Raw genomic sequence first — 25989 nt, forward strand, 5'->3', positions numbered from 1 at the left:
GCGTGGAACAGAGACCAAGAGGAGCAGCCCCGGAGTCCACAGCAGAGGAGGAGAGGGGTGGCCCCGGGGGCAGAGGAGGAGAGGGATGGCTCCGGGCTTCGGAGCAGAGGCAGAGAGGGGCAGCCCCGGGTTCTGCAGTAGAGGCAGAGAGGGGCAGCCCCGGGTTCTGCAGTAGAGGCAGAGAGGGGCAGCCCCGGGTTCTGCAGTAGAGGCAGAGAGGGGCAGCCCCGGGTTCTGCAGTAGAGGCAGAGAGGGGTGACCCAAAGCTCGGGACAGGGCTGAGGACTCACCTAGGTCGCCCGCAGACTTGATGTCGATGTTGTCGAAACCACTGCCGATTCGGACGATTATTCTAAGTGCTTTGAACTTCTCCAAGTCTTCCCGTGTTAACGTGATGGTGTGATACATGAGAGCCCCCACTGCCTCGTTCAGGACCTGCCAAAATGGGGAGGGGGGGGGGGGTGTTAGGGGCTCGTCACGGCTAGGTCCTTACACATGCAGCAGCCCTACGCCATCTGCTTTAAATGCTTTTATTAAAGCACAGAATGAACTGTCCATATTTCATATGATATCTCATATAGATTATTCAGCTCTTCTTAGCTAAACTTTAACCTTTTAATAAAAAGAAGCATGATCCTCTGTGGCAGAGATGTCTACCAAGCAACCTGCATACATTTATATAAATTCAAATATTCAAATTTGTCACACACCAATCATATACAAAAATGTTATTTCTTGACACTCATAAAACATAAAACACAACAGTGCGATACAGATGTAGCAGAGTTAGACAGAGTTAGATAAACTAAAAGTAATCTAAAAAATAAAAAATAAAGATTGAAAAGATTCAAACCCCCATGCATACAGATGTGGGCCACCAGCATAAACCACTGAGCCAAATTATGCTTTAATCTGCTTCAGTTATGTTGCACCAACACCAGATACACCTCAATGCACATGTCTGGACTATGAGAAACCAAGAAAGCAAAGCAGAGAAAACAATTAATTGGGGTTCTACCTCACAGACAGGGCAGTGTGCTTAGTGGCCGACGGCTTTGGCTACGGGGAATTAAGTTGTTGGGTGTCGAAATGCTGGACTGATTTACAAATGCTTTTCTTTAGTTATGTGTCTAATAGCTAAGCATTACATTCACAGTGTAGGTACTAGACACCTGCTTCCCTCTTAATGTGATTTATAATTTTTCCAAATGGATATGCCCAGCGGATGATGCCATTTAAAGTCATTTTAAAGGTAAATTCTCTTCCTTTTAAGGTTGAATAAACCTTGTTTACAGTCAATATTCTAGCATGAGCTTCGCATTCTGCTTTTTCCATCCTTGTACAGTCACTGGGGGGGGGGGGGGGGTATCAGGCCAGGAACCAGTCCTCCACATCCCATAGTACCACCAGAAGACTGTCACAGGCACTGTCGGATTCTCCTGTGACCTTCTGACACCATGGCCGACTTCTCAGAGACTGTCCTGCAGGGTTTCAAGGGAACCAGAACCTACGGATATGGGAGTAGCTATCTAAACCTCCACTTAAATTACTGAAGATACCCATAATGGAAAATAAATTGTAATTGGAGGCGCAGCTCAGTGGATTATACATCTGTAGGGTTGGGGCTTTGAATTTTTTTGAATTGTTTGATGCACAAGGAGTTTGCACATTCTACTCATCATGATGCAGATTCTTCCTCTCAGACCAAAGCCATGCAGTTAGGTCACTTTCTGTCATTAAACTGCCATGCTGAGCATTGTCTCCCCCTACCCTGTGCCCTGTGATGTTCTGCCATGCTGAGCATTGTCTCCCCCTACCCTGTGCCCGGTGATGGTCTGCCATGCTGAGCATGGTCTCCCCCTACCCTGTGATGGTCTGCCATGCTGAGCATGGTGTCCCCCTACCCTGTGCCCTGTGATGGTCTGCCATGCTGAGCATTGTCTCCCCCTACCCTTGGCCGGAGATGGTCTGCCATGCTGAGCATTGTGTCCCCCTACCCAGGGGCACCGCTAGCAATTTTGGGCCCTATGACAAAATATGAGGTTGGGCCCCCCTACCACATACCACACACCTACCATTCAGATCTCTGGGGGCCCCTAAAGGGCGTGGGCCCTTAGAATTGTCCCAACTTTCCCCCCCTTAGCGGCGCCCCTGCCCCTACCCTGTGCCCAGTGATGGTCTGCCATGCTGAGCATTGTGTCCCCCTACCCTGTGATGGTTGGCCATGCTGAGCATTGTCTCCCCCTATCCTGTGTCCTGTGATGGTCGGCCATGCTGAGCATTGTCTCCCCCTACCCTGTGCCCTGTGATGGTCGGCCATGCTGAGCATTGTGTCCCCCTATCCTGTGCCCTGTGATGGTCTGCCATGCTGAGCATTGTGTCCCCCTACCCTGTGCCCTGTGATGGTCTGCCATGCTGAGCATTGTCTACTCCTTCCCTGGGCCCTGTGATGGTCTGCTATGCTGAGCATTGTCTACTCCTTCCCTGGGCCCTGTGATGGTCTGCCATGCTGAGCATTGTCTACTCCTTCCCTGGGCCCTGTGATGGTCTGCCATGCTGAGCATTGTGTCCCCCTACCCTGTGCCCTGTGATGGTCTGCCATGCTGAGCATTGTCTCCCCCTACCCTGTGCCCTGTGATGGTCTGCCATGCTGAGCATTGTATCCCCCTACCCTGTGCCCGGTGATGGTCTGCCATGCTGAGCATTGTCTCCCCCTACCCTGTGATGGTCGGCCATGCTGAGCATTGTCTCCCCCTACCCTGTGCCCTGTGACGGTCTGCCATGCTGAGCATTGTCTCCCCCTACCCTGTGCCCTGTGATGGTCTGCCATGCTGAGCATTGTCTCCCGCTACCATGTGCCTTGTGATGGTCTGCCATGCTGAGCATTGTGTCCCCCTACCCTGTGATTGTCTGCCATGCTGAGCATTGTCTCCCGCTACCAGGTGCCTTGTGATGGTCTGCCATGCTGAGCATTGTCTCCCCCTACCCTGTGCCCTGTGATGGTCTGCAATGCTGAGCATTGTCTCCCCCTACCCTGTGCCCTGTGATGGTCTGACATGCTGAGCATTGTCTCCCCCTACCCTGTGCCCGGTGATGGTCTGCCATGCTGAGCATTGTCTCCCCCTACCCTGTGATGGTCGGCCATGCTGAGCATTGTCTCCCCCTACCCTGTGCCCTGTGATGGTCTGCCATGCTGAGCATTGTCTCCCCCTACCCTGTGCCCTGTGATGGTCTGCCATGCTGAGCATTGTCTCCCCCTACCCTGTGCCCTGTGATGGTCTGCCATGCTGAGCATTGTCTCCCCCTACCCTGTGCCCTGTGATGGTCTGCCATGCTGAGCATTGTCTCCCCCTACCCTGTGCCCGGTGATGGTCTGCCATGCTGAGCATTGTCTCCCCCTACCCTGTGATGGTTGGCCATGCTGAGCATTGTCTCCCCCTACCCTGTGCCCTGTGATGGTCTGCCATGCTGAGCATTGTCTCCCCCTACCCTGTGCCCTGTGATGGTCTGCCATGCTGAGCATTGTCTCCCACTACCATGTGCCTTGTGATGGTCTGCCATGCTGAGCATTGTGTCCCCCTACCCTGTGATTGTCTGCCATGCTGAGCATTGTCTCCCGCTACCAGGTGCCTTGTGATGGTCTGCCATGCTGAGCATTGTCTCTCCCTACCCTGTGCCCTGTGATGGTCTGCCATGCTGAGCATTATCTCCCGCTACCATGTGCCTTGTGATGGTCTGCCATGCTGAGCATTGTCTCTCCCTACCCTGAGCCCTGTGATGGTCTGCCAAGCTGAGCATTGTCTCCCGCTACCATGTGCCTTGTGATGGTCTGCCATGCTGAGCATTGTCTCTCCCTACCCTGTGCCCTGTGATGGTCTGCCATGCTGAGCATCGTCTCCCCCTACCCTGTGATGGTCGGCCATGCTGAGCATTGTGTCCCCCTACCCTGTGCCCTGTGATGGTCTGCCATGCTGAGCATTGTGTCCCCCTACCTTGTGCCCTGTGATGGTCGGCCATGCTGAGCATTGTGTCCCCCTACCCTGAGCCCTGTGATGGTCTGCCATGCTGAGCATTGTCTCCCCCTACCCTGAGCCCTGTGATGGTCTGCCATGCTGAGCATTGTCTCCCCCTACCCTGTGCCCGGTGATGGTCTGCCATGCGGAGCATTGTGTCCCCCTACCCTGTGCCCTGTGATGGTCTGCCATGCTGAGCATTGTCTACTCCTACCCTGTGCCCTGTGATGGTCTGCCATGCTGAGCATTGTCTCCCCCTACCCTGCGACCGGTGATGGTCTGCCATGCTGAGCATTGTCTCCCCCTACCCTGTGACCGGTGATGGTCTGCCATGCTGAGCATTGTCTTCCCCCACCCTGTGCCCTGTGATGGTCTGCCATGCTGAGCATTGTCTCGCCCTACCCTGTGACCGGTGATGGTCTGCCATGCTGAGCATTGTCTTCCCCCACCCTGTGCCCTGTGATGGTCTGCCATGCTGAGCATTGTCTCGCCCTACCCTGTGACCGGTGATGGTCTGCCATGCTGAGCATTGTCGTCCCCTATCCTGTGCCCTGTGATGGTCTGCCATGCTGAGCATTGTCTCTCGCTACCCTGTGATGGTCTGCCATGCTGAGCATTGTCTCCCGCTACCCTGTGCCTTGTGATGGTCTGCCATGCTGAGCATTGTGGCCCCCTACCCTGTGCCCTGTGATGGTCTGCCATGCTGAGCATTGTGTCCCCCTACCCTGTGTCCTGTGATGGTCTGCCATGCTGAGCATTGTCTTCCCCTACCCTGTGCCCTGTGATGGTCTGCCATGCTGAGCATTGTGTCCCCCTACCCTGTGCCCTGTGATGGTCTGCCATGCTGAGCATTGTCTCCCCCTACCCTGTGCCCTGTGATGGTCTGCCATGCTGAGCATTGTCTCCCCCTGTACTGTGCTACCTGAGATCGGCTCTATCCTCCCACAACTTTGACAATGATAAGTGGTTGGAAAATGGATGAATTTAAATGTAATTGCCCGATGAAAATAATAACATTATATTTGTTGTAAAAAGCTTTACAGGACTGGTTTTTTATTTATTATACTTTTTAATTTAGTGTTATGTTTCACAGTGAATAAATATGCTATACTTATAAAAACAGTTTATTTCACTGATTTACTGAATGCACACTCTGAAAGCAGGATTGCATAAAACAGACTAATACATTTATAGACTTCATATTCAGAATTTCCCTTTTACATAACCACTGAGTGCTGAGAATAATGAGGACCTTCGCATTTTATAATTAAACGCATTTACAAAGCACTTAGACCTAAATTGAAAAGCCATTCCTAAGTGTAAACTTCTAGACATATACAGCACGAAAAGTTTTTGTGTGGCTAATTTAATGGATTATAAAATATTTTACCAGGGATTATTGATTACAATATTTTCAGCACTGCCTTCCATGTCAGTGGTGTTGCCCTTACCTGTAAATTCATTTAGCTGTTTCTGCTATTTTAATCTTAATTCTAACCCCTTGATTTCTGTAATAAATCAATCAACTAACCAGTGCTAAAATTGCAGGAAATGCAATTTTTTTTTTCATTTAGACACGCAGCATTTCAGCCTATGTTCGTATGTAGAACAAAATTCTGTTTTCAACGAGCTCTTTTACGATGAATACAGTCTTTTTGATCCCCTTAAACTTAGCCTTTGGTCAGAACCAGGAGTGCTCCCAGATGGCATTACCCACGATGCACTTTGATTGCTGCCCCGTCCCGCCCCTGCCCTCAGGTCAGCCGCATCAGACCTCTCTCCTGTTCGTTTAACTGCTTCCTCTTCTCTGTGAAAATCCCTTTCATTTGTTTTGTTTTTTTTTGTGAGAGTGGCCAGATTCCTTAATTAAATCAAAAGCAGAGCTATTAATTAGCACAGGAGCGTGGCTGCCGCAAGCCCCTCGCCTTAAACGAGCAGGCGGGCGGGCGGGGGTGGAGGGGGGGGGGACGGCGCCATCTGCTCCTGAGAACAGAGGAAATGTTCACTCGGATTCGACCTGGCGATCCGCCGGGATGGTGAACAGCCCGAGAAACAATAAAAAAAAATCGTGCACACACACACACACACACGCGCACACGCACACATGCACGCGCACACACACACATACACGCGCACACGCACACACACACACACACACAGGAAAACGCGCCTCGCCAGCATGTCCAGCTGCCCTAATGCTTCTCCTAGGTTGTTGGTCATGCCTGACCCAAACACTCCACCCAAGGTGCTGCACCCTGCTTGTGCCTGCTTGTGTCAGGGTTACTTATCTTTTTGTTTTTAGCTCGAAGGGGAAGTGAGCAAATAACCGTGACAAATGCCACAGAAATATCGTCGCGTCAGTTAGCTAATGCTTGTATCTACAGCTATATACCAGGCAGTTTAAAAACAATTCATTATCAGCCCCAATCTGGACAGACCCTGTTTTCATCATCACATGATCTGCCCGCTTTCAGTGGGCAACCGAGGGATGATGGTTAAATGCGGTTCTCATCAGTCGATTATGACATTCGGCATAAATGATAGCGAAAATTTGGATTTTTTTAAGCAGCTGAGTTAGTGATGGATCCTAGTTGATTTTTCTGAGTGCTTATGGTCTTAAAAGTTTCAGGTGAATCTGGAATGACAGTACAAGAGAATTCCACACCGTAAACTCACTCCTTACACAGGGGCCTGTTAGGACTCCACTGTGAAGATCTGTACTGTAAAGAAGAGGGGACGTGAAGCAATGCTCACAGTATCTGTCATGCTGGATTAGTTAAGTGGTTAATAAGCGTTAGGCCTGTCACGTGTGTAACGGCTGTCAAGTGTCTTTAGAGATATCTGATCTGTGACAGACATTCACCAAAAGCAAATAAGCCTGAAGTCAAACCTCCGTTGCATTCGTTCACCAGTTTTCTAGATCTGGCTATTTGTGTTTGCTGCTTGAGCTAAGATTACGCAGCATGGTCCATCAAACATGCCAACAGCACATGTTTTTACATTCCTTTAACGGCCACTGAACTCTGCTGACAAAAAACATCAGAATCAAATTTTTGGGCTCTATCAGTCCTGACAATGTCCAGATAATAATGATTCTTTAATAATGTACGAATCACAACATTTTGACAAAATTACTACCCAAAAAAGTAAATTAGCCTTAATTATACATGACACTAGATCCGAACCCTAAGGAAGTTTGCGTTTCAGTCAAAGTCGGAATTAATGATGTCAATGTTTATTAAAATATTGGGCAATTTTTTAAGCTTAGGACTTAAAATATTGGAATTGCTTATAGAGTGTCACCTGCCTCATGCCCTGGAGTAGGCTGCAGGCCCTTGTCCTAAATAAGCTTTTATGTAAAATGGATGAATGGATGGATGGATGGATGGATGGATGGATGGACAGACACTTCTTTGACTTGGTAGCTCTCCGCCATTTGTTTGCAAATACAAACCACCTCATTAAAGAACATGAATTCTTTTGTAAGCTTGAATGAACTGACACGCTCTTAAATCAGACACCTGGCTATGTAAATTATGACGGCTGGAATCAGTCCCATTCATCTGCGTTCACATCAAACACCCCCCCCCCCTCCCGTCCTAAGCTCTTCAAAGCTCACCGAGACATTCAAAGCACAAGGAAGCGGCTGAAACCGTCTGCTCGCATTCATTGTGCGTCCGGTTTCAGACGAGCTTTCTGACAGGTAGGAGACGCTGATCGCTACCAGTAAACAAACACACCCGGGGCCTGAGGCTGTATGGCTGCGACACAGCGGCTCCACACGTCTATGACGCACATCTGGACACGTCTCTCTATTAATGAACATTCCACGCATCCATACTCAAGTAAGCAAGTAAGCAGGGCTTTATTGTCATCCCAACAATACACAATAAGTATGCAGTGAGACAAAATATCGTTCTCCATGACCATGAGTGCAACATAAAACACAACAACCCACAAGACAGACCACAATGAGGGTGCAAGGAGTAATAATTTACACAAAGCACAAGCATTTAAATTGCAAAACGTCAAATACGTTTTACGTGGTTTTTCAGCAGTGCATCAGAATGAGGATGGAATGAGATATATGTGTGGGACCAGGGTGCTGCCTACATCTCCCAAAACCAACACAAACAGCATTCAGTCAGCAGAAATCTGGCCTAACGTGTCCAGAAGAGGGGCGAGCAGTGCATGGAGCGCTTCGGCCAGCCCGACCCGTCCAGGCAGACGCTTGACCCAAAATGCCTGGCTAATTACCAAGCTGTATAGGAAAGGGACCTTCCCAATTGCGGTAAAAGAGCCCCACAAACAAGGTAATCCACTAAACACTTTATCTGCGACAGTTATTTCCCACAGTACAAACTGAAAAAGCAGGAAAATAAAGATTAAACAAGGTTACTGATTTGAATAATCGCACTCGTACAAAAAACATTAAATCTTCCAAATGAAAGGAGCAGTTTTGGCTGTCTGGAGGGGGACTGAAAGCGTATTAGCATGAACAGACAGACGGCAGTCGGTGACGAGCCCCGGGGGGCCGAGGGCCGACGTGCCTACCTTCTCATGGATCTCTTGCGTGGACTGGGCATCACAGAAGGCCACCGTGGCCACGTCCTTCAGGATAGGCATCTCCACGGTGCAGTCACGGCCGTCCAACAGGGCCACGAGCGGCCGTGGGTGCATGGGCCCGTTCATGATGGGAGGTCGAATGCCTGCGGGGGGCAGGAGGTGGTCAGCGGAAGCCTCTGGATCAATTTTTAGCTACAGCCGAACACCCACCGAGTGCCAATGGAACCAGAACCAGAACCACTGAAAACTCCCAAGTCAGATGTTCTCTCACCCACAGATGACCTTTGTTTCCCAGAGAATATGTGACAATGACCAGCAAGTGCAGGTATTTAGAGAGAGCGCAATGGTCTATATAACCTGGTTACCTGGTGAAGCAACAAATGGAAGAACCAAGACTGAAAAAAAACAGCCAATATTTCACTAAATGATTCTGTACATTTTACTTTTCCCAACTGCAATATATATGCATCATTCATCAACAGGCAACTAATGATAACAACGGACATTTTTTTGCCTCCTGAATTTTTTGCTTCTTGAAAAAAATTAGATGATTACGAAAAACAACTTCGAGCTGAACATGAAAATAATTTCAGATTTGCTATATCAAGTAGAAGCTGGAGAAACATTAAATGAATTTTAATTTGATTAGATTCGGCATGTTTAATTGCATAATGATGCTGACACAATGCGTTAGTACAACTGAGCTAAAAATGTCTTGCCACTGATTTTCATTCGCAATCGGCATACGATGCCTCTCGTTTCGGTGTCCAAGGAGAGCCGGCCAGCACTGACGGCTTCCAGGTCCCCGAGACCACTTCTCCACGGCTGTAGTGTCCTGGTGATGCCTTGCACCATGTTTCTCACTGACCGCAACAAGATCAGCAGAAGCTCAAGTGAGAATGAAGAAAATTAATTTTCAAAAATGTGGTTTTGTATGCCTGAGGCATGGCATCAATCAGCTGCATATAGACTGGTGCTTCGTAATTGCCAAGGAAATTCCCAACTACATCCTCGAATGCCTTTCCTGCTCTTTTCTTAGGCCTCACCAGCAGATCCTATAACTAAAACGTCCTCGGTGGCTCGAAAGACAGACATTTTCGTACCTGTTGGCAGAAAAACCCCATTCTACGTCTGCTTGTGACAAATCGCAAGTCCCTGAACAGGTCATTTAATTCTGGCCGAGTTATCAGGGGACGATAACCAGGCATAATCGCTTGAACATCTTCACTGTCGTTTTCCGTATCCGATTAGTGCATTGCGGCATTTCCACCTGCCTCGTCGTCTTTCTGACAGCTTCGGTACTGACAAACCATCGTCATGCTGCACTGCTCCCATAGCTGAAGGCAGGTGTTCGATTGATTTCTTATTTTTAGCAGAGAGGCCAGATACATTAGTCGGACAGAGGTAACAGTCCTTCGCCTGATCCTTCTGTTCTCGCCATATCGTCAGGCGAATGGCACTGGCTCCTGAGTACCTCTGAGCTGAGCTCGCAGGTTGACAGCCCATGTCGCACAGCAGCTAAGACGAACCCAAGGTTTGTCGTAGTCACCGACTTGACAGCCGAAGTAGAGATTGTTTTTAATAAGTGCGTCTTTCAGCCTCAAGCGTGTACTTGCCACAAATGTCACAGAATGTATCGCGGCTATTGAGACATTGATGAGACAATTCTGCTGTATTGAATCTTCCAGATGGCAATACTATTAATGCTATTATAAATGCTATTTTTAAGTAAACTCACTGTGCTATTGCCTCAAGCACATGTTCATCGACATGCGTTCAGACCGTATCAATGTAAATGCACGGCATTTCTATATTTCTTTTATAGCCCGTATGCCAACGTCTTGCCTGACTAAGCATGACCAGGCATGCCGAAGACAGCATGTGCGTAGCGCCTGCACTGAGGACATGCCCAGGCGCGCCTGGACTGACCAAAACAGCTTGCTTTGGGGACAATATACTAGTAAAAAAGTAAAAAAAATAAAACAGGATATACCTTGAAAGCAAAAAAATTAAGTGAAAATTAAAGGTGATTTTCATAACAATAAAATATACCCAAAAATCTAAATCTTAATTGTCCAGCTGAATGTGACGTTAATTTATACTGTGTTACCTCTTGAAATAACAGGTGCAATGCCGTTTGCGTTAAATGAAATGCTGTCTGGTCTCTCATCTTATATGGGGATGGGGAATTAAAATAACTCCCTCTCTATTGTTGTGAATGATGTGAAGATACACAATCGCTGTGTGCATAATAACGAAATAGCTTGAAGCACTGCAATCAGCCGGGTTGGGATTTAATTGGCATGAGATTCAGTGTCAGTGGGGGGTATAACCGAGTTAACACTCAACAAGGAGACAAGCAGCAGCTTTAAATCACGTGAAGTGTCAAAAATTGTGCATCCTCGCGTTTTGACGTCTACTTTTAATTTAGCTTTTATGCCAATTACCGTTTGGCATGTTGGTATGAATTAAAAAATCATGCCGGTTCAATGGCAGAGAATTAATGTAACTCAAATCCACACCAGGTGGTCCCTTGGTCCGAGGAATATGTACCGGATTCCTGTCCGGTCTTTGCCAGGAAATGTCCGCCTGAATCATCGAGCTGAACTAGGAAAAACATAAACTGGGCTGGCGAAAATATTTACAGTTTTTCTCCGTACAAGAGAAGGTGTCTAAAGAGCATTTCCATCGGAGTCAGAGGGATGCAAACAATCTAAACTGCAGAGGGCTCTCATCCCCGAATCCAGTATTTTCAGTGCAATTTTCCGTATTAGCAAGGTTCTCGAAAAAGCACTTGCAGTCCAATCACCGCGAATCAGCACAAAAAGGGGGCAGAGCAGCAGATCAGTGCAAGCGGACGAAGCAACATCGGAGACTGTGTATTTTCACATGGCAGTGTCAGATAGTGATGTTTATGTCCACGCTATCCAAGTAACCATCTTGATATGACTGATCTATGGAAGGGTGCCTTTCATGGGGAACAGTTCTCTCTCTCATAGGTAAATTCAGCTGTTACTGTGAGACAGAGTGCTGTGGAACGAACCTAGTGATCACAGGAGAATTCAGCCTTGACTGTGAGAGACCAATGCAATGCAAACCTACTCAACACATAAGAATTCAGCCGTGTCTGTGAGGGAGCAATGTAATGCAAACCTACTTAACATGGAAGAATTCAGCCTTGACTCTGAAAGACCACCGTAAGGCAAAGATACTTAACCTAGGAGGATTCAGTCATAACAGTGAGAGAGCGCTGTAATGCAAACCTATTTAACACGGGAAGATTCGGTCGTGTTCCCAAATTGCCTATAGGTGTGCATGAGTGGGTGAATGGTGTGTGAGTGTGCCCTGTGATGGGTTGGCGCCCCATCCTGGGTTGTTCCCTGCCTTGCACCTATAACTTCTGGGATAGGCTCAAGACCCCCCGCGACCCTGCACAGAACAGGTGGTTTTACGAAATGGATGGATGGATGGATTGATTCAGTCGTGACTGTGAGAAAGCTCTGTGGTACAAACCTACTGAACACAGGATTCAGTTGTGACTGAGAGAATAATAATGCATAGAAGTGCATGCAAACACTCCCAATGAAGTTACTACATGTGTGCACGTATACACATGGCAAGAAAACACACCGTGCAGAGAATCCCAGGGTCCTTCACTAGACATGGCTGCAAACCGCGCACTTCCAGCTGGATCTACGTCTGTCTAGGTCTGCAGGAGCAACATCTGGCAGGTGTGAATGTAAGATGTATGAAGCCTTGCGGGCCAGTCAGAACCAAGTACTTCAAGGGAGCCGAACTGGGCCCAGCACAAGTGGAACAGCGGCCAATCAGGATCGGATGGAATGAGGAAGACTGCACAGATCACACTGAAGCCCATTCATGAAATCAGCTTCATGGGTGAAGTTTGCAACTGGGTGAAATTCTGTCTGACAAAAATATTGTTCCATACTGTTTACCACAACAAAATGTGGGTTCCTAAAATGGGCAGAAAAGCCTGCCACAAACTGGCACATAACGTGGGCATGTCTATGAACTCCTAAGAGCCAAGAGGGAAAGCAAGAAGAACACAACACATGTGACCATGTGGTAAGGCACAGACAGTGATTAAACCCTCCAAAATCAGGACCTCACGCCACCTTAAGGGGTGACAACAAAGCTTATTTTACAGACAAACCAGTAATGTCACCAATTCTGTTTTGGCTTAGATACAAATGGATCAGATTTCAATACAGTGTGATTGCCAAATCTGTAGAACACAGGCACTCTCTATCCCTCCGAAGTCTATACGCCACAGCCAGTCTCTGTAACCACAATGTCTGTAAAAGACAGCTGGTCACTATCCCTTTAACGTCTACAGAACACGGCACTCGGACATGTGTAGAACATAGCCACTCTCTCTCCCTCTAGTGTGTAGAACACGGCCAGTCACTATCCCTCTGATGTCTATAGAACATGGTTGATCACTGTCCTTCTGACATCTGTAGAAGTCAGCTGATCTCTGTCCCTTTGATGTCTGTAGAACACAGCTGAATTCTGTCCCTCTGACATCTATAGAACACAGCCAGTCTATGTCCCTCTAATAGTGACCGTCTCTCTAACATCTGTAGCATACGGGCAGTCTCTGTCCCTGTAACGGCTATAGAACATGGTCACTTTCTCTCCCTCTAACACCTAGAACACAGCCGATCTATGTCCCTCTAATGTCTGTACAACACAGCCAATCACTGTCCCTTTAACAGTGACTGCCCTTCTAATGCCTGTAGAACATAGCTGGTCTGTCCCTCTGACATCTGTAGAACACGGCCGGTCTATGTCCCTCTAATAGTGACTGTCTCTCTAACATATTTAGCATACGGGCAGTCTCTGTCCCTGTAACGGCTATAGAACATGGCCACTTTCTCTCACTCTGACACCTAGAACACAGCCAGTTTCTGTCCCTCTGACGTCTGTAGAACACAGCCAGTTTCTGTCCCTCTGACGTCTGTAGAACACAGCCAGTTTCTGTCCCTTTAACAGTGACTGCCTTTCTAATGTCTGTGGAACACAGCCGGTCTCTGTCCCTCTAATGTCTGTGGAACACAGCCGGTCTCTGTCCCTCTAATGTCTGTGGAACACAGCCGGTCTCTGTCCCTCTAATGTCTGTGGAACACAGCCGGTCTCTGTCCCTCTAATGTCTGTGGAACACAGCCGGTCTCTGTCCCTCTAATGTCTGTGGAACACAGCCGGTCTCTGTCCCTCTAATGTCTGTGGAACACAGCCGGTCTCTGTCCCTCTAATGTCTGTGGAACACAGCCGGTCTCTGTCCCTCTAATGTCTGTGGAACACAGCCGGTCTCTGTCCCTCTGACGTCTGTAGAACATGGCTGGTCCCCAGCTTTGAACATGCAGTAAAAAACAATGCGTTCGATCTGGGGCACCTGGAACTAATGCATTTTTGTTCATGATAGATGAAAGGCAAAGAAGGTGCTTTTTGATGTACTAGCCTGTGGGGGAACTTCCCTGGGGTGCAGTTTCTGGAAACTTCAGCATGAAAAACCTCAGTATCACATACTTATAATGATACTCTTAAAGTACACTGTAAATATATTTCTGCAGAAAGCCACACTTACAACAGCGGTCCAGTCATTGGCCTCAGAAAGCGATGAAGATGACAGAAATAGGGCCAACAGGTGTGGCCGACATTGACCCCTCCCAGACCGTTGAAGTGGAGGCGAGAATTTTTAAGTTTGCTTTGGAAGAGAGAATCAAAAATATGAAGGTGGGAGGGGGGGGGGGGAACTAGTCAAGCAGGATTTGGCAATCAAGCGAGAAGCAAGAACGGCATAAAGGCCGAGCTGTTATCTGAGCTGCGGTGGGAGTGGTTTGCTGCTGCGGCTTCAGGTACATCGAGTCGTGTCAGCGCACATCTGAGGGCAAACAGCACGGCTGGGCTGTGGCGACACCGGCGACGCCCCCTCGAAGCGCGAGAAGCACTCACCGCGAGCGGAGATGCGGGCTGAACTCAGGTTAACCTTCCATTCTCACTCTATCAACCTTTCCTAAGAAACACAAATATTAAAAGCAGAATATGATACCCACTGAAGTATAGCTAGAGTTTCGGAGGGGGGGGGGGTATATAATGGTACCATAATGGTGATAGATGGACGTGCGTGACTGGCAGAGGGACCCTTCGTCTTCATACTCTGAAGAACTTGCTAACTGCTTTAGAGTGCGTCCGTTCTTATCGAGAACCGTGAGAACCATCAAAAGGGTGTTTTTTCACCTTTAGCCCTGCACAGTGAGCTAGAACTCACTGTTAAACCACCAATTAATTTAATGTTCCGAACAGTGAATTTGCATTCCTTGCATGTCAGCATGAATTCAGTGTTTAAGTGCTATTCTGCCGGTAAATTAAATTAAGTCTCCGAACGTCTCCGAAGGAGCGGGCAGCCTTGCGGACGATTCTGCGAGGCCTGCTTTCCGGCTTCCCTCACTAGCCTGCTGAGCAGTGAACATACGCTCTCTGCAGTTCATTGCTTGCTTCACGACATAAACATCAACAATCTCCACCGTGGGTCAGCTCTCCTCGTCACCACGGCATGGTGGCGTGTAGCTAAGCGGGCTTAGCCTCTGTGGCGGCGGTCAGAAGGTCGCAAGTTTGTGCCCCAGCCCTGGCAGAATAGTCACATGACTGAAACCCCTTAACTGCTAGCTGTAAGCATCCCTACCCCCCCCACCCCCCCCCCCCCCCATTCCCAAACTTGCTCATACCTGCCTGTGTGTCTCTCAGAGACCAAGATGTATTAGGAGAAAAGAGAATTTCCCCATTAATAAAGTGGGGAACTGATAAAGTACCACTACTCCATTCTAGCTTGGCCCCAGAATACCTGCCCCAAATGCTCAGGGAGCAGTACTGAGTAGCCTGGACTTCTGGCTTCTGCTGATTCAATGTGCTCTTGTGGTGCTGCTCCGTACACCAGCCCAGATCCGCTGGGGTTAAACCCCAGTGAACAAAGCAGTGTTCCTTAAATGGTATGGAATGGTATTACTGGAGTAATTCCCAACCCGGGTCCCACAGAGGACCTCCGTGCTGCTTTCATGCCCTGGACATCTCACAGCAGCAACTGCTTGATGCTGAAGCTTCCGTGTTTTGGTTTCTTCACGGACAATTTTTCTCCTTGATCGTGCAAATCATGCACACATAAAACAGTTTGATATAAACATTTGCTGCTGGTTTACTTAGCCGGAAGTTTTATCAACTTTTTTTTTTTTGAAAAAGCAGGATCAGGCAGTCCTGGCAGCAACTGTAGGTAAAGACATTGCTCCGGGGGGCCAGCAGTGAATTTTATTTGCACTGCGCCTAACCCACTGAGCCACCAACCCCCAGAATCACTGCAGTGACTGGTTAACACTTGCAGCCCCCGCACATCCTGTTTTACAACCCCTCACAAAAAAAAAAATCTGTAATAGACACTGTCCCTTTCTAAGATAAGATAAACTTAATTGATCCCAGAGGGGGCATTCATGAAATATTTGGCACTGTAATAAAGGCTCGGCCCCTGTGGACCACTCCAATAAACTTTTTCCTAACCACTGTAATACAAACTACAGTACACAGCATCCCCCACTGTAACACACTGCAATACACAACAAAACCCAAACACACTTCTGTGAGAATGCACACAAAGTTTTGTTAGTCTAGTGGCACACGCTTCTGATTATATGAGTGTGAATATGTTTAATAATTCACTTGTAAGACATCTGCACAGCCTAATTAAATGGAATCACACACGACCTCTTCCTAATGTAGATGTAAGTGGAGTGGATTTCTTCCCCGAGTGATGAACCTCATTTATATACATAATATGTCCTCCACATACTTCTGCATGCATTGCCTGGCATTCCACGTTTTAGCCGTTAAAAGCATCCACTTTTAAAGAGGCAGTGACCTACACGGCAGCTGAAGCCAATACACATTATTTATTTACCTGATGCTTTGATTCAAAGCAACACGTTTGTAAGTGCTTCGCTCAAGGGCCCAACAGTAAAACAATTCAGCCAACAATGGGATTTGAACCAGCGACCTCCTGACTAAAAACACGGCGTCCTGACCTACTGAGCTACAACGGCTGCCAGGATATGCGGTGTTATGTGCTCATATTGCCGGGTGGCTCAGCAGCCAACAGAGATGCTTCAGGGCCCAAACAGGGCAGATTCAGGACCCGGGGAGCTGCTGTCTGCTTCGATTACAGCCCAGCGGGGCGAGAAACAGAAAACTACCAAAATACTGGGTCTCTCCGAGACTTCTGAAAAATCCAACCCAGAACGGTTCTGGACCAGGAGTGCTTTCCATCTCAAACACTTACAGCCTGCTGTCAAGAGCTTGAATACGTCCACAGACACACTCATTGATGATCCATCCTTCTAAAAACTAACCTAAAAACAAGGACACAGATACACCACTATGCAAACCTAAGATCATAAACTCGGCTGCACTCGGAAGGTTTACGTTTATTGATATTAATTTTCATTTTTGGAGACAATGACCTAAAAAATTCAGAGAGCTAATGCCCCCATGACGTCATAAAAACCTGTTATTTTGATGTGGTGAAGACGATTCTTTTGGTCCCCACAAGGAGTAACTCAATTCTTTAAAAATGTGTGACTACAATCACAGAACTAAAAATGCCAAACGTCTTGTATTTTGTTTGGTTACTTATGGTTAAGGTTAGGGCTGGGTGGGGGGGTTAAGGTCGTTATTGTTGGAATTAGATTGAATGAATGGAGAGTCCCCACAAAAATATAATTATAAATCTGTCACTCTGTATGTGTTGGACACTGCCTGGGTGTGTGTGTATGCATGTGTGTGTTTGGGGGGACGGGGGCTTCTGCTGGGACCAGCTGCCCCACGCTGCCTCCTGTGAGTGACGGCACATCAGGGTGAATTAAAGCTGAGCTCTCTGCTCCCTCCATGACAGATTCTCATTACTGATTTAAATTATATACAAAACTGCCTCCAGACAGCTACCCTCTCGCACATGATTTATCTGCCCATTAGCGGTACCCAACTCGGCTACTCCGATGGAAATTTTAATAAACTAGAGCCAGCCAACATTAGAGGAAATCCAAGTCTTACGTGGTGATCTGAAATCTACCGTGATATTTATTATACTTTATAACAATGGGGAAGTTTGCCAAAGATGGACATTTTTATACAGTCATGGGGGTCTTGACTACATTTAAATAAGCAACTAATTATTTAAGTGGTACATTAATGAATCTGGCAGATATATTAAGAGGCTAACATCGTAGCATTGCCCGATCGGGTCACGTTATCACTGAACTGCACTCATCAGAAAACCTGCTTAATGATGGCGTAATCTTACATAATATTTTAGGGTGAAGATTATTTCAGTAATAAGTAGATGTCAGGAGGGCGAGACTTGATCCTCTGGGAGATGACCTGACTCTGGGATATGGCCATTCCCTCATGTGCAGGGTTTTGGGAGGGGGCGGTGCCATCGCTGACCCCGCCTACTCTCCCTACCCAGCCAATGGCACACTTCACTGCTGGCCAATGAGGCAGCAGGCAGTGATGCCCAACCAAAATATCCTACTGTCCCTTAGGATGCAGATGGGGTGTCCTCACGAAAAAGTGCAGGTCACCCCCAAAATGATCCTCCCCCTTACGACAGCACTGAGCCCGGGGCGAACAGACCCATACAACAAGACACTGACACACTGTTTGTCAACTGAAAATCTGTCATGCACTAAAATTCCCTAATTAAGAAAATATATTAAGCAATATTTCATATGCATCCATCCATTTTCTACACCTGCTTGTCCTATGCAAGGTCATGGGGGCCCAGAGCCTATCCTGGAAACAATGGACACAAGGCAGGATGAAGCTTCACTCCATCACAAGACACACACAGCATTTACACCTGTGCAGGATTTGGTGACTGCAGTTAGCCTCAGCGTGTTTTTTTGGATTGTGGTGTGAAAGCAGAGTAGCTGGAGGAAACCCCACGGTGACACGGGAAGAACATGCAAACTCCACACACCTGGAGACCCGAATACGGACCCCAGAGGTGTGAGGTGACAGTGCTACCATGTGACTTAAAAACTTAAAACAGTATAGAATAAAAGACACACAATGTAAATGACAAAGTCACCGAACACGTTGTTATGTCGATTTTAATAAAAGCTCAGCATGGAAAAGGTTGAAAGATAAATAGGCGGGTGGGAGGGTGGATGGATGGATGGATGGATGGATTAATGGATGGATGGAAGATGGATCTGCAGACTTTTTCTGGACTGCCTTTTCCTTTAAGATGGAGAGAGCGCACTGACTGCCGCGATACCGGAGCCTTTTGTGATGGGAGGAATGCAGAGAGGACGATATGAGTTTAATAAAGAACAGCGTGTAATCTGAGCCCTGCGCTTTCTACTCATACTGTGAAGAGAAAAATGTGTAACTGCCAAAGCAGAGGCGCGTAGCATGGCGCGGGGAACGCCACGGCTAGCGCGATGTGTTACCACGGCCCGTGCTACGGGGGTGGGGCGGGGAGGATGGGGCGGGGGGGGGGGGGGGTCAGGCCGACTGGGAAACGCGTTAGAGCATCGCTGGGCAGGCGCTGTCCCAGAGGGGATGAATCTTTCGATATTACACGGCTCGCAGCCGGGCATTGGGTTAGCGCAAAGTGTAAGGCGCTTAAATCTCCATCCGAAAATAACCGTTTGGCACTGCGATGTTAAAGTGCAGGATTCCATATGCAGCTAGAATCCAGTTTTTGCTTTAATGATCAGATCGGCGGTTGTGGAAAATGGAAAATGCATGTGGTTATTGAAAACTGATACAGTGGGTGGATGGATTTATATTTTATATTCCTGTATGGCCTGGGATTGGATCCAGCACCCGCCCCCCCCAAACAACCCTGACCAGGAAAAGCGGTTAGAAGATGGATGGATGGATGGATTTTATGTTCCAAGAAGAGTAATTAAATACACTAGACAGAGAAGATACACTTCCTTTCCAGAGCACTAGGAAATGGGTGGAGTGAGATTCCGCAGGGGATGGTGACCATTGCTCCCAGTTTTGGAGTAACCCTAAAGTCATCGGGATTATGGGGGGCAGCGGGGAATATGTCACGGTTGGGAAAGCTACCCGGGGGGAAGAGGGGGAGGAGTTTAAATTTATGCACTTGACTTTCAGGGTATTTAATGACTCAGCTGTCCCTCCGCATTAATAATGGTTAATTTACTCCCAACTCGGACAAACCAGCAGCAAACCAGCAGCAGCTAAAGCGTGAAGAGCAAACGGCAGTAAACACCTCTATCATATGCACCCCAAGGGTCTTCTGCTTCTGCTGAGTGCAGAAACATCAGATCACCCTCTCCCAGCATCCAATCACGATCCTCAACTTAATGATGCTAAAAATAAAAGCTTGTTTTACACAACAAATATCCTCCTTTAGATACTGTGGTGATTTAAAAGGCAGACGAGCTACGAAAAAAATACATTAATTACATATGAATACAGGCTGCCCTACGCTCCCTACAACCCAGACCAGGATAAGTGGTTAGAAGATGGATGGATGGATGGATGGATGGATGGAGCTACTGGCCTGAGTGAAAATCAGATGGTTAATCGCTGCATGTACCATCTACAGAAGCAAACGTGCACCACTGACAGTACTATTCATTGTTGGTGCAATTGTCATAGAAATGTATGCAATTGCTCAAATCTGCAATATGTTTAAAGCACTACCCCAGCCCTCAAAATGAACAAATTAAGAATACATTTTGTACTTTCCACAACTACAACCATACCACACATTTCAACTAATAACCAAACCAGGCAGGAAAAAGACATTTCCCATACACTTAACCTCTGAATAATGTCCAGCACAGCTGTCTAAAGTGCATGGGGAAGTCATTGTTTCTCATCTCTGGGGACTTAAGCTGTACTGTGGGTCATTCCGTTTCAGTCTGGCTCATAGGAGCCCCCCAAACATTAAGAAATGGATTTTTCACACTAGATCGCTACACCAAGTCATGCAACGCGTGACTGAGTGTTAAGACCCATTACCTGCACACACGGTCTCCGATTGTGTTGGTGTGACAGCCCCCGATTTCAAGGTCATAAAGACCGTTGGGAACACACTGCCCTACTGTCCTTCCTAACCCAGCATCAACGAGCATGGAAAGCCGTGGGAGAGACGGGAAAGTACTTAGCACTGCACGTTAAGGGCAGGCTGAGCGCCCCCCCGCGAGCCGCGTGTCGAGCTGGACGGCCCAAAATGCTTAATTACTCCTTGCAGAAGTTTTCTGTGGCTCCGAAACAAACAAAGTGATGCGTAATTAGATTGGCGCAAGCTGGCGGGAAATATTTTAATTTCCAGAAGAGGCACAGTCAGAGCGTGGCAACTAAACATCATCTCAGTGCAAACTAGCCTCAAACAGGCCTGCTAATCGCAAAGCAAGACCCAAGACCCTAACCCAACACAGCTTCACATAATCCTATGAAAATACGTCTGGATGAAATATTACAGTTTTACGGACGTTATTAAAGCAACATCCAAAGCAAACACATCATAACGGCTTCTTGAAGAGATATCGTGCTTCTATAAGCCTGCAGCGACACTAAGCACTTGGAGGATGTAGGCTGATGTGCAATACTGATAACCTGTGGATCACGCAGTGGGGTGAACCTCTGCTAGTATGTCACACCATGAAGGCCACGGAGAAGCTCAATGTGCAGAAAGCCTGACGTGGCACCTAGACAGGAGGGCTGAAGTTTGCTAGACTATTTGGGGAAGGAAAGATGCGGCTCCTTCAGCAGACTGCAGTCATGACACGGAGGTCACAGAAGAGCCACTGATACGAGCTCTTATGAAACGTGGGAGACGTGCAGAACACATCAATGTGTCAGTGCCAGAACCATCTGCAGATTAGCATTATGTGATAAACAGCTGCGTGAAACTGCCACATATTTTATTAGCATCCGGCGTATGCTTTCTTAGGATGCAGATGGGAGTCCATCACAAAGCGGAAGAGAGCTGACCAGCGCAGTCAGCATGTAGCCCTGTCTGCACACTTACACCACTATCTTAGGTTATTACAGTCTGTAGTTTTCAATATAAACCCCCTCTCCATATTTCACTGCAATCTATATGGCTCCAAAATCATTCAAATATATGTCTGTGAGAATGAAGCGTTTCATTTTATAACGATAAATAGATTAAAATGTCAAAAATGTAAAACGGATCAGTAAATGGCCAGTGATTTCAAGAAACGATGATTGTGCTTCCACAGTATTACGTAGATTCTGCATATTTTATTTGCTTGTTTGTTATTGTCCTACAGGATTCTCAGAATAAGCGAGTTGGACTCTTATTGGCATCTCAGTTACTCCATCGGCAAAGTATCTTTAACAAAAGTAATATCATGGATTACATCCAAAACGGGAAAACGTAGTTAAAATAAACAAAAAAAATCTTTTGACATATTTTTCCCGGGTACATTCATTAAGGGTGAAACGTGAAATGTAATGGTTTTGGCATGAACTTCCACGGCATGGGGGTAGCAATGTGTGGCTTCACGCTAAATAAAATAAATAATGGACTGGATACATCTAATCCAAATATCAGACATCAGAAGAAGAAACAATAGCGCTACTAAGCCCCGAAGGGCGAAAAAAAGAAAGAGATCACACATGTCCTTCCTGAGCTCGGAGTCTCCCGCAGCAGACTGTTCTAGAAAGCGGCCGAATCTGCTTCCCACACGGCGGAAAAATAGGAAGCGAGTCGCATAAAAACGCCCGCGTCCCGGTGCGGCTCCGAGCCCGGAGAGAAACGCCGTCTCCGAGCCGTCACTTCGAGGCTGGCTCGGCGGCTGCCGCCGGGGGCTGGGGCTGGGTTGCGATCGCTGCAACACCCCGCCTAAAAAAAGCTTTCATCTGGCCCTGCGAGCATTTCGCAAAGCGCCCGTCATCCGCCGTCCTAGGTGACACCCGCCCCCCGACCCGATCCGCGGTCGGCGCTCAGCGTACGGCTGCGACAACGACACACTCCTCCCCCGGCGACACTCTCCGATTGCGGCTGGGAACAATACGGGCTGGGGGAGCAAACTGCGGCTCAGCTCCAACCCTAAGCGGAGCGCTTGAAGGGAAAGACAATAAAGGAGCCATAGAGCGAGGGGGAGACATATAAAGCGAAGAAGTGAAAGAGGAGGGGGGAGGGGATGCAAGAACACCATACTGTACATACACATATCTGAGTACATGCCTGCGTAACACCACACACTGGATGCGTGCACAAAAGCAAAAGTGCAATTGTTTACCTAAAGGCAAGCCTTTGTTCAGCAAATGAGAGCTTCCCATCTGGATAATCTTCAGTCTCCAACCAGATATGGCACTTCAGTGAGACATCCACAAAAAAATCCTCAGGATATGGCCGCTACTTCAGTTTTACTGCTTTTTTTCCCCTTAACCTTAAGTCGAAGGCACACACATGCCCCCTCTCGCTCTCTCTCTCACTCTCTCTTGCTTCTGTAACCCCCCTCCCTCTTTCTCTCCTAGACCCTCCCTGCTTAACTCTCGCGCACACACACACCGAATGCAAGTGTCACCATGTTTATGAGGACGAGGGAGCCAGGGAGAGGGTGTGTGTGCGTGTCGGGAGGAGACGGTCTTCGGAGAGGAAGCGGGGGGTGGAGCTTAGGCCACACAAAATTGATCTTTTGTTTTCTGACAGAAGGCGGTCTGGAAGAGCTCGGCGGAAACAGGCAGGATTCATGAGAGGAAGATATTGCTCTTTCCAGACCAGTATGGAAGGAGACCGGAACTAGGCTGGGATGGGGAGGTGTAGTGGGCGGGGGGGGGGGGGGGGTCAGATTGCAAATATTGGCGCTAATACCACACACAAGAAAAGATTTTTATGAAGTATATCCCATCAGAAGAGGTTTGCAATTGCATAATTATAGCTAATTTAATACAAGATAAAATTTGTTTGTATCCTGTCTGTCTGCACTTAATTTCTTTACACAGGTGAGCGTCTTCTACCTTCCGAAGGTTTACACTCGGATAGCCTAAAGCATCATTCGGCTTTGCTCGGTTACTGGCAGGAAACATCACGGTGATTGTAAGGTTCTTTGTTCCGATCGGATTTGTTGGAAGTCCGCTCGGGGCTCTGGCTAGGTGACGTGTTGGTATCATGAATAAACACAGTGTAGTGTGAGGTTTATTTAAAAGCCACACCTCAGCCGGCAGTCGGGGGAGGAGCCAACTGACGTCCGATCTCCCACCCCCAGCAGCAGGGCTGTCTCAGAAGAAGCTCTCAGCCCCACAGCCCTACCTGCCTGTGCGCCCGCCCTGCCTATCAGCCGAACGATAAACACCAGAGGTCTGCAGTTTTCTTCCAGATATACCCAGATCCCTTACAAACTAGGCACAGCAGATCCGAGTAATCCAGGAATGGAAATCTCGGGGATCAGGGGCATTGGAAACACTGGGCTAGGCAGCTTCCCATTCAAATAATATTCCGAAAACAGCATTTTTATGAGCTGAGGTCATGCGACTCCCCGCTGGGCACCTCTGCCCTAAATAATGAAAGATCGCGTATTTGGAACGCATGCTCGTATTCAGCGTAAAAGCCGATCCAATTGGGTACTTAATGGTCTAGGTGGAACCAGAAACCAGAATCTCCAGCAAGCCAGGCTGATTCACCAGCTCCCTCAAAGAGATCCCTTAATTACGTAGAAGTTATTCCTAAATCCGCTCACAATGCATTCTGTTACGGACATATTAAATCAGGTTCTCTTAAATTATTGAAGGTGTACATCAGGGAGAGTCAGCACTTAGTGTGCAAATGTTCAGTATTCAATGCTGAATACTTTGCTGCCTCACTGGAGTGTCACGCTGCCTGGAATTCTATGTCATAAACATGTTGACTGAAACAGGTCCTTCAAAGCAAGGAAGGTCTCAGAAACCTCAGTTGTCTAACCCCCAACATGAAATTAAGGCTCGGTCTACCCTACAGATCAGCAAAAAAAATGTAGTATTTTTTTGTCTTAATTTCAAAATGCTTGCATTAAAAACACAGCTATCTTGGTATGAGACATTTTACACCCAAAAATAGCAGCAATAACAGTTGTATGAGTGGATGTTTGTACAGGTAGCAACAATTCGAGGAATTCATCACCATGTGATTAGACTTGTCTGAAGAAGTACATTACAAGCAAAGACTAGCAGATATCGTAATGGTTAAATTGTGCTAGCAATTATAGCGGTAGCTTGTGCCTAACAAAATAAGGTTCTTCAACAAAACTATTTAACGGTAAAAAAGGGGCCAATGTAAACACCGTATAAAGTGTCACTGCAGATAAAGAGTATTTGCTAAGCAACGAGATAAAAACAAAATGAACCACAAAGAGTCCTCCTTCGTAGGACTGGCACAAACAGGACGAATGCCATGAAAGGAGATAACGGCGAAACAGAAGGCTTCCAGAACCCCGAATGACATGCCATGCTGTGTCCACTGCACACTGCGCCCAAACGCCCACCAAAGGCGCCACTGCTACTTTGCGGTTTTTCATATATTCATTACTCACATATTGTATGGAGTTTGATCTCAGACTCTCTTTCAGAATTAGCCAAATTCACACATAAGTGCCCTAGCATTTTGGATTAGCCGGTGACTGTGCTGGATAAGCGGTGTGGAAGATGGATTATGTAAGCTTCTTAATAAAAAAATGGGGCTATTTTTCAATCAAATACATCTTTCCATACATTTATCCAGTTGAAGTTGAGTTATCGGTCTTCATTTATGACGTTGTCCTTTTAGTCTCAAAAGAAAAAATTCAGTACAGACAGTCCCCTGATTACAAACAAGATCTGTTCTTTAAGTCGGTCTCTAGGTTGAATTTATAGGTAAGTCAGAACAGGTACATAAAGTTCTTATTTGGCATCAGTTACTCAAATGTTTGTCTCAGTTTATAGCATATATTTACTGTACTGTTCTGTACTTCGAGCTGATGAACCACTGAATCCACGCAATGTTTTCATGAGCGACACAAAGTAGTGTGTGCATTTCTTAATATAAACCATTGTATTTAACTCACATAATATAATAGGCTTTATGGAAGTCTGTCTGTAAGTATGAGTTGTCCATAAGTCGGACATTCTTAATCTGGGGGCTGCCAGTATCTTTGAAGAACGTGAACATCAGTGAAGTTGCAGAGAGTCTGAGCACGGGGAGTCTGAACCAAGATGCCTTTCCAACTCTTCTGAACAAGTTGTTTGTAGTGGATCCTGGACACAGGTATCTCCCATCACAATCGCATTCCCTATAATCATCTCCACACATCAGCCTTTTTATCCCTAGCCAAGGGATCCAAACCCACAATCTTCTGGACACAGACTCCTAACCTGC

General features: G+C 47.2%; 1 protein-coding gene across 5 annotated transcripts in view; it reads right to left on the reverse strand.

Annotated features, from left to right (window-relative positions):
- LOC125705180 (C-terminal-binding protein 1) overlaps positions 1-25989 on the reverse strand; it is a 79455-nt gene that overhangs the window by 16913 nt on the left and 36553 nt on the right. For 4 of the 5 annotated variants that reach the window (XM_048971614.1, XM_048971616.1, XM_048971615.1 and 1 more), the window contains exons 2-3: positions 8568-8722; positions 291-435 (exon numbers count right to left, since the gene is read on the reverse strand). In XM_048971614.1, the coding sequence (XP_048827571.1) occupies positions 291-435; positions 8568-8722 (300 nt within the window). Of the gene's footprint in view, positions 1-290; positions 436-8567; positions 8723-22900; positions 23231-25989 lie in introns of those variants that run through there. The other variant, XM_048971613.1, reaches the window with a different exon arrangement.

The sequence above is a fragment of the Brienomyrus brachyistius genome, chromosome 12 (assembly GCF_023856365.1).
Source record: "Brienomyrus brachyistius isolate T26 chromosome 12, BBRACH_0.4, whole genome shotgun sequence".
NCBI classification, from domain to species: Eukaryota; Metazoa; Chordata; class Actinopteri; order Osteoglossiformes; family Mormyridae; genus Brienomyrus; species Brienomyrus brachyistius.